This window comes from Pavona decussata, unplaced genomic scaffold (assembly GCF_977016875.1).
Source record: "Pavona decussata unplaced genomic scaffold, jaPavDecu1.1 SCAFFOLD_181, whole genome shotgun sequence".
Taxonomy (NCBI): domain Eukaryota; kingdom Metazoa; phylum Cnidaria; class Anthozoa; order Scleractinia; family Agariciidae; genus Pavona; species Pavona decussata.
The window spans coordinates 705,608-715,102 of record NW_028145591.1 but is presented as its reverse complement, the minus strand read 5'-3'; the positions used below and the strand labels follow the sequence as shown (position 1 = coordinate 715,102).

General features: G+C 39.2%; 2 protein-coding genes across 2 annotated transcripts in view; one reads left to right on the top strand and one right to left on the bottom strand.

Moving 5' to 3' along the window:
• The window catches only part of LOC146463054 (protein chibby homolog 1-like), a 156,092-nt gene that overhangs the window by 12,777 nt on the left and 133,820 nt on the right, over nt 1-9,495 (bottom strand). The gene's annotated exons all lie outside the window — the stretch shown is intronic.
• LOC146463065 (uncharacterized) lies at nt 3,153-8,673 on the top strand. The gene is made up of 7 exons (XM_085084917.1): nt 3,153-3,352; nt 4,448-4,862; nt 5,703-5,744; nt 6,104-6,187; nt 6,438-6,503; nt 7,560-7,604; nt 8,539-8,673. The coding sequence occupies exons 1-6, from the start codon at nt 3,283-3,285 to the stop codon at nt 7,576-7,578; spliced, it is 696 nt and encodes a 231-aa protein (XP_084941043.1). The 5' UTR covers nt 3,153-3,282; the 3' UTR covers nt 7,579-7,604; nt 8,539-8,673.

The window sequence follows — 9,495 nt, the reverse complement described above, 5'->3', positions numbered from 1 at the left end:
CTTTCGCCTTTGATATAGCCTGTATTGGAAAGTTTCTGTCGGTTTGAAGTGCGTGTGCACTTCAAGAATATATTCTTTTTCTTTTTTTAATCTTTCGCATCTCAGACAAGTATATTCAGTTGTTTCGAAACAAGAAGAACAAGCAAATTCCTCTTTTCCCGCCATCTTGTTCAGAATGAAGTCCTTTGCGCACATGCCAAGTCGATGGAAAGCACAGACCTCTGGGATAGATATAATTTATATAATTTATACGTAACGTATGCATTTGGTTCGGCACATGAAAAGTTCGACGTCTGAATCGAAGTCGAACTTTTGCCGTTCTATTCGACTGGCGCAGTCGAATAGAACGGCGGGTCGACCAAATACAAATCTGTCGATCCTAACTGATTCATAAGTCGATCTTTACATGCGCCGAACCAAATCATTAGGTTCGGCTCATGTAAAGTTCGACGTATGAACCGGGCCTAAGTACAGAAGGGAAACTCCGACTTAAGTAATGTCGAACTCGGGGACGTTTCCTTCATTTTTTATTTAATGGTTCTCTCTACATGCCTCAGAGGTTTTGTTTTATCATTGATATGAAACCTTCTGTTTGCTTCGCTCGTATAACGATGTCCTCAGTACACTATTTCCGGAATATAAAATTCCAGGAATCCACAATCCACGGCCCAGCGGAATTTATTTGTTTTAAACATTGTTTTGGCTGTTTACCGATTGACAGACAACGTGAAATTGTGATACCGGTGTACAAAGGCCTATTGAGATGGAAGGGCTTCCTGGAAATTTGTCTTTCAAATTCAAGTTACTCCAAATAAGTGAGGGGACCTGCACCATTTGCAACGTCTTATATGGTTGGTCGAAAGGACAAAAGAACGAACAACAGAACAACGCTCCCAACCCTAAAACACAATGCAGCTGCAGGTTATCAGGGTCCAGTAAAAATATAGCTTCTGTAGGGTGCGGATCTACTGAATTAAGTTTTTCTTTGGAACTTATAAGCTGGTAGCGAGAGGTATTGTAAAGCGGAAGACCCCCTTGAGGGCTGCGACCAGGGGCGCTTTCCATTCAGTCAAAATTTCCGAGATTTCCGGTCAGAAATCCAATGGAACGGGAAAAGTTCCGGAAAGAATTTCCGAAAATTTAGGACTACCTTTTGAGCTTACCCTTCTTTCCGAAATTTCCGGAATTACCGAATTTTCTGTGTTCCATTCGCGATGAGTGTCGGATTTAGTCTCCCCGGCCGAGCGCGAACGTCACGTGAGCCGAAAGAGCCGCAAACAAAATGGCTACGGAAGTGTATCAATGTTCTCCTTGTGGTTTTTTGTCTGAGATTTTCGACGTTTTCTTAAACCACGAATGTCACTTACCTACGACCAGCAACGGTAGGTTTACATTCAATCCAGGTCACGCGTAAACAGTATTTCCATGAATGAAATGAACATTCGAATTTCTCTTTGTAATGTCCGACGTGTGAATGGAATGTTGGACATTTCTCTGGAAATCGTTCCGAAAAAGACGCATTAACTGAAAAAAAAAGATTCAAAATACTAGGGAAACAATTGTTATTCTTTAAATAAAAAATTTTGCAATGCAAAGAAAAATTCATAGCTTTATACCGTCAATAAGCTAGGGAAATTTATACGGGAACTCTGAAATCTCGTTGGCGATTTTCAAATTAAACTGACATGTAAATTTCTAAACTCCGTTCAAATTTCAAAAATATCGTTCACGCGTGACCTGGGTTGACTGTAAGCCTCCTCACGTGATTCACAAGTTCAGGGACCCGTTCCATTTGACCAGCAGAAATTCCGAAATCTTGAACCGGTTTTTTTTGTTGAATGGAAAGCGCCCCAGCTCTCCTTCCCATCTCATCGCCACGTCAGGCGCAGGAACCGGCCAGCTGATCACGTGAGCAAAGATTCGCGCCAAACCTCCCAGAGTAATAAGAAAGAGAAAATATACTTGGACATGAGTAGATAATTTCTGACCAAGCCAGCATATAAGGATTTGGTCAAAATCAACAAAACCTTCCACTGACTCTCACTCTCCATCTCTCCATATAAACACTGACTATTATGGCTGTTCGAAAAGGGATTACGCTTTGCCAGGAAAATGGAAGTTTCATATTACATGAAACAGACAGCAAGAAATATTCGTCCAGTCGACTCTCGCCTTGCGCACACCTCGATAATAAGGACAGCAGCTAAATCTCCGGCAAAAATAAACTTCACACGTTTACCTCAAATAAATTCCCGCTACAGTATTACGGTCTCTCGCTCGGCACTAACTCGCGGTCCCGAGGGCGTCCGCAATAAAGGGAGTTGATTGTACTAAGTGAATCAGCCATGTTTTCACATAGGATCACTGTAATGACCTGTTATATCAAAGAAACAAAGTAAGTTAACGTGTAAAAGCAAGATATAACGTACTATGTGAATTATGGATCACATATATCTTACTTTTACACACTTAATAGTGCGCATGATGTCAGCTCTCAAAAAAGTTATGGATTGTCGACTTAATAGCAGAGCTGAACGATTAAGAGAGATGTAAATGTAAGGCGCGTCAATTGATGGGGAGCGTCACTGAACAAGGTTGTTCCATGGCGAATGAGGTGCAAAAACCTGGTTTGCCCAATCTCCTAATATGAAGTGCCTGGTTGGACTATACTGGGCGATGAGGCCGGAAGTGGAACCTTGTCTCAAGTGACGTCCAACTCACCACCCCTTGTTAGCAACAATGTTTAATTTTATCGGAGGGGAAAGCTTTTTAAAGCGATAATGGGTCCTGCCAAATAGCAAGTAACCAACTACAAGTACTGTATGCGTGGGCAATAAATTGACATGAGCATGCTCCCAGCCCCAGACTCCCTCGTTGTCAGTAGTCTTACTTACTCGCATCTTTTGTTAGAGAAAACCAATAAATAGCAACTAAATAAAGACCAGCTCCATCAAATAAATGGAACAAAATTTCAAAACAACGAGCCGAAGGCTGGATTCAACTTGAAATGTTATTGATACTACTGGATACATATGTTTTGACAAAAATTAGCAGGATTTTAATGACATTTAAAAACTGTTGTCATGTTATTGGCAGAAGTATGCTTTAATTTCGTTACTGTTTACCTTTCTTCAAAGCAAATGACAAGTGAATTTCTGGTCAAGGTACGCGTCCTAGTAGCCCAAATGAAGTAATTGATTTAAAGGACTTTTCACTTTGCTAACGCAATCGTCGTTTGGTCAGAAAGCATCATATCTTTGGGAAACAGCACCCGAAACGGCTATGAAATCGTCGGCATTCTTAGCGAGTATCCTGATCGTGATGGTGGATAGAATATTCTTTCAATGTCAAGGTAAAACGTGCTTTTGATCCGTTTTCGCTCAGTAGGTTTAACTGAGTAACAATTCAAACGGCTTTCCCGGACAAGTTAAGGCATAATTCGCTCTCCGCTTAATACAGGTTGTTGTGCTTGACTTCAAGATTCCGTGATTCTATCAAATGATCGTTTTTGTGAGTGTTTATGTTCAGTCATTATTTCAATGACTTGCTTTATTGAGAACCACCACATCCGTATAAATCTAATTCTTCAAACGACATTTTCTACCTCATGGGAAGAAAATAAACTCGATAAAGTTGTCTATTCTCCCTGTCTTTCAATTTAACTTCACTTTCGGTTTTGTAAACAATATTTTCTTGCCCTTTGTAAAAAATTCACCAAACCATTTAGCAACTGAAAAATGAAATCGATGACAATAAAACCATCCCGCGGGACATTCGTTGGCAGCGGAAGTTCTTAGTTACTTCACTGTATGCAGGTGTTTCTTGATTATACCGAAATCTTTTGTGTAAGACAAGAAATTAGGCGATAAAGTTCATTTAATTTCTTTCTGGTGAGATCTTTTCAATTTATCATAGTCAGATATTGTCGACAACATTAGATCGATCAGTTCTTCGCTAACCAAATTTCTCTGTCGTAAAACTCTTTTCAACTGACGTCTAATTTCTTTCTAAGATTATAACAAAATTGCAATGGATTTATTTCATTTCACTGTTAAAATCTTCCCACTTTTTTTTTTTTTCGGAAAATGGTAATTTCTTCTTGAAAGCGTCGTCACTGAATGTTGTAGAAGTCTCTGCTTTTTTGCTGCAACAGTCAGGAGCGTGGTTTCGATCGGGTTTAGATTCTTAGTGAAAACTACGCCAAATGTTAATGAGTCTGTGTTTTTAGTCCTTCAGAGAAGTGATTGCCATCTGATCTTTCTGTATATCCTTTAAACCTTTGCCCAGGGTTAAGTCTGTATTATTTTGGATGTGTCGTTGCCGCTGCTTGCCAAAAGATGTCAATATTTGTTTTACAGACAATGGAAGACGTATCATTAGAATTCAAATTTCGTTCTTCGGTTGATCAGTGGTTGTATCTGACGACTTGTAATTACTTTTATCGCAGGTCGACTTAATTCAAGTTTTCCATTAACATCCTCCACAATAACCAGCGTTCCTTCAAGTCCTCCATGGTGCTCAAATTGTACTACTACAGTAAGTAACGTAAGAACTGTCATTTCGCCAAATCGAAGCAGTATTCGTTCAGCCACGAATAATATGTCTTTTACCTCTGTGACGATGCAAACCTCGGTACACCCTACAAGTGCGATCAGAGTTGGTTCTGTAAGCCGTACAGGTACAGTAGTTTCTTCGGTAGGCCCTACAAGTCCAGCCTTCACTACGCAATCTCGGGGTCGCCGTCCACCTTCTGCACCACAGCTATCCTCCTTTGGAATATTTTTAGTGACGTTTGGTGGTGTTTTGGTTGCATTCATGATTGTTGCTTTAATGTGGATTTGCTGCCGAGGGAGAGAGAAAAGGTAGGAATCCTTTGAACAGGGACTTGCTCAGATGTTACAGTGTTAGATCGTCAATCATGCGAAACTAGGGCTTAACTTAGAGGTATTCACCCTAAATACAAGCACAAACGCAGCAAAGTGACTTACTTAGTGGTCCTTAGTGTTTAAAGTGATTTTAAATGAACTAATAACCGACTAAAAACTTGCTGAAAGATACCGGAAATTTCCATCTAAGTAAGTGCTGTGTACAAGGGCATTTCAAATTCAATACAGAGCTGCCCTCGTGGTGTGGTCTGTGGTCTTTATGCCTAAGCTCCTCATGTCATTGACGTCTGCGGGCATTCATGTGCGAAGGTTCGGTTAGCGTCTCAACAAAATTTCCGCTTTAGAGTTTTCCTTTGATGAACCGGTACATGTATGTCATGAAAGGTGTTAGTCATCCTGGCTTTACTTATATCGCAAATTATAGCTCACGAATGTGTCATACGCGGTGATCGTGACGTTTCGATTGCCATACTGCTAGTCTTCATCAGGCGATAGTGTCCACTCAGGGCGGTGTTTCAATATAAGTAGCACCGTAGGTGGTCTTTGGTGCATTTTCATCCTCGCTTTGGTTGTTTATAGCAGTTGGAGGATTTCAATCCTCGTTGTTCAGACTACACGCTGTTCCCTCAGGGGTCCGCTGTGGTACCGATCGGCTGCTGTGTTGTTTGATCGTAAGCATCAGCTTGTGGAATGTCAATTCCATTATCCCTGTTGATGTTGCCATACTAAGTTACAGACTCCACTGGATGTTCGTGAATATGTCCCCGGCGGGAGACCAGAACCTAAGATTTAGAGATGTTATTCTTTCCATTCCAGCCCTCAAGCACCACACACACAAGTTAAACTTAAGCCGTGGAGGTATGTATGTTTGGGATATATACCACTTTGCTTTGTTAAGACAATCACCGCGCGAAGGAAATCAGATCAGTGAAGAATTGAAGGATACGGCAAGGGCTCACAAGGCACATCGCTAACATAAAACGAACATATAAATTTTGGCCACATAAAGTTTACACAAGTCGATACGAATATTTTTGGACCTAATACTACTAATAATTGAGACGTAACTTTTCCCACTCCCAAAGGGATGTAGTCAAAACGTCTTTTGAAAAGTTATATAAACGTTGTCCGAACGTTTTTGAAAAATTTCAAAACAACACACTGAACAGAAGTAGAAAACCGCAAACTGAAAGAACGTACTGTTTCACCTTTGTTAGCCGTGCAACAGATCACAGTGTAGATGATATGACTGTTGAGGAAACTGATCATCCCACAAGCTATCAGAACAAAGGTTTACACAGGTAAGTTGTGGTTTGTATCATAACGTTTCCCCAACCCTCTTCCTGAACCAAGCCAGTAAAGCCTCTTTTTCTTTTTTTAGTGTTGAATTTGTGCAGACTTTTCTCACTACGTAAGTCTTTTGGTATCTTTGGAAGACAAATCAAATGCGATCTGCACAAATTCTAGCTTATCAAAGGAACTATTCCACCTAAATTAATCTGCTTAACGGTTTAAGTTAAAAAAGTAAGAACTCTGCTATTTCTTTTTCAGTTCGAATCCAAATAGTCCTACAAGAACAGATAACAATGCTGCCTTGGGAACAACGGAAAACGTAAGGTAAACAATTACGATTTCTTTTGTACAATATACACGTGTTCTTTTTTTTTTTGTGGAACGTTAAGATTTTAGGCATTGATTTAAAGGATGCATGTGATGAAGAAATTAAATACACGCGTTTCCGCATATTTCAACTAATTGGTTTAATTATTCATTCCTACTTTAACAAACTGCTAAGTCAAGTACCACAACTTATTTACAACACTAACATTGCTTACGATACTAACATTATTTACAAAAATAAAATTTTAGAAATAGCGTGACACTACTAACTTTAAGCGCACTTCCTATGTAAGTACTAAGTTAAGTTTAAGTTAAGTAAGTTAAGTTTCTTATTCTTTAAGTACATATTTGCATCAGAAGAAACTTGTTTGCAAGATAATTAACCATGGCGTTATTGAGGCAATGAAGAAAAGGATGAAGAAACGTGGAGAATATCAAGGACGTTGGGAATAGCGCTATATTAAAAACGATAGATTCTAGGTGATATCGTGTAGGAATGACCATTGTTTAGGTAGAAAATTGTTTGTTTCTGCTTGTACTTGTATGCTATAAATTGTCTTCAGGTATTTGAGAAATCCTTGCAATAGAGGTATAGATTCTTCTGTTTTGCAGAGCCAGATATAGTGCCTGGCGATAAGGAAACAAAAATTGATCTGGCGTTGAAGTTTAGAGGAGTCTGATCTCAGGCCTAGTGAAACAGTAATGTCCGCAGAGTAGCTATCGGGAATAATATGACAGAGTTTTAATCGCGCTATGATGCTCTCCCAGAAGAGTGTCGTTTTGGTACAGGACCAGAAAAGGTGTATGAGTTTTTCTGGTTCTTTTTTACAAAAGGAGCAGTTGGGGTTTTCTTTTATTCTTATCTTAGTTAAGAAAGCATTTGTTGGCAGAGAACGTAGTTACAATTAATCATTGGATTCATGTTCCCTTACACTTATGAACACATCAATGTTGTTATACCTTCTCCTTCCTTTTCAAGCACCACATGTTTCTGATCATGATACATTCACTCACTAATTTTATTTCTTTCTTTCTTTTTTTTTTCATCGACAGAGAGTCGCCTCTTATTTAGTATAGGAAAAAAACATTTTGTTACAGGTAAGGAAATGTTCTTGTCCAAGGCTAAGTTCTTGCTGTTGATTTCCCACTGTGGGGGACTTTGGACCCATCTTGTTGCCGTTAGGTAGAACATTACCGACAAAACTTTATTCGCTTTAAAATTTGAGTTGATACAGAAATATTCAGCTGGCAAGAGTCAGCATTGCTGGATAAACCAGAAAAGCGAGGTTTGAATATCACTGTCATTTTTTTACTGCTGGATAGAGGGGTGGCTATCCAATAATGACACCTTCTTTTAACGTTGAGGAAGGAAGGGGGGGGGGGGGTATAGGCTGAGACCACCATCTATTTTGTGGTTTGGTGGGTTCTGTTCAAGTATAGTAGTTTTGATCATTTCCTTTCGTAGAGCAACGGAACCAGGCGTGCGCTCATGTCCGAAAACATTTTGAACGTTCAAATTTCTGACAGAAGAAAAGACCGTAACAAACATCTGAGCACAAACATATACAAACTTATGGGAACTCTTGTATTTAAAACATTGAATGGAACTGTGAGTGTAATTTTTCCATTTAACACTGAACGAAATGTCAAGACTGAAGACACGGCGGGGAAAGTATGTGTCTACGTATTAAAATATGCTGAGCAAAAATAATTGTTACTCCCAACATCTAAGGACATGATTCAGTAATTGGGATAGAAACTAAAATGTTACCCTCGCCTAATTTAACCCTCAGCTTATTGAGGTCGAAGAAATGAAAGCTACATCAAACTATCGCGATTAAATAAACGCCATTTAAAAAAACGTCTTACAATAAATGGTAAATGCATATCTTCCACTTTGTTACATGTTCTTCGAAAATAGCTAATTGTGACCTCATCATTCTGTCTACCTCCCATCCATTCCATTCATCCATCCATTCATAGATTAATAAGTCCATAGATCCATCCGTAGATTAATTCTTTTATTTTTCAGATTAAACCTTCTTTTTGAAACTGAGCACTTTGTGGTCTTTATTGGAATTGGTGGCCACATCAAGTGTTTTGGACAGAAGCGGAACTGCCTAGTTGGAGATCCCTGACGATCAAGCAGACCCTCTCAGACGTCACGATCCATTTTTCTGCCATCTATTGAGCAGACCTTGAGCAGAATTAGAGTGTAAAGTTGTAAAAACGTGCATGCTTACTGAAAAAGATAACTGAGTATTATACAGGCAAATGGATATTTGTTTTGTGGCTCGAATGAGCTCGTTAACCACTTTCGAGGTTTCAGCACGATCACACAGATTGAGCAAATTGGTCTGAACCTATATATAGAGAACATAGAGAACGATGAGAGTTATTTTCGGATCTCATGACTACGTTGGTAACTAAGAAATGTTCCACTATTTTGCAGAGGCGACTTGTATACGCCCATGTTAATGCCACAATAAATTAAGTATCCACTCAAGGCCCTATCAAGATTATCCATTTATAAAAGTGATCTCTAGCTATACACTGTTTGCAAAACTGTTTGATCACGTTTGAGAGATCCTTGGAGAAAAAAGGGTCTGAATGGGGGAGTCCACATGTCGGTTGTCGGTTAAAATTTCGTTACTTTGTCGGTTGTCAGTTAAAATTTTCGATCTTCGTCGGTTGTCGGTAGATCTCAGTTAATGAGTAAAAATGCAAGCCGGTTAATTATTCATATTCCTTATGTAATTCACGCAGTTTTAAGACTTTGAATACTATACAAAGTGTATCACTTGATTGCACTTGAACCTCATTAACTCTGGTTTGTTTATTGTAACGTGATCGTTTATTCCACCTTTGTTTGCAAAGCTAGTACCTTAAATAGAAGAAAGATCCTAGCAGTTAGTACGCAACTTAAGCAGTTGCGAAAAGAAAGCCTGAAAAAATTCAGGCTTTTTCAGGCTTCCTTTTCGCAACTGCT

Excerpts from the sequence above, each read along its gene's own strand:
- LOC146463065 (XM_085084917.1), top strand. The coding sequence starts at position 3,283 with ATGAAATCGTCGGCATTCTTAGCGAGTATCCTGATCGTGATGGTGGAT. Across the intron at positions 3,353-4,447 it reads AATATTCTTTCAATGTCAAG|GTCGACTTAATTCAAGTTTT; the intron begins GTAAAACGTGCT and ends CTTTTATCGCAG. Across the intron at positions 6,188-6,437 it reads CAGAACAAAGGTTTACACAG|TTCGAATCCAAATAGTCCTA; the intron begins GTAAGTTGTGGT and ends TTTCTTTTTCAG.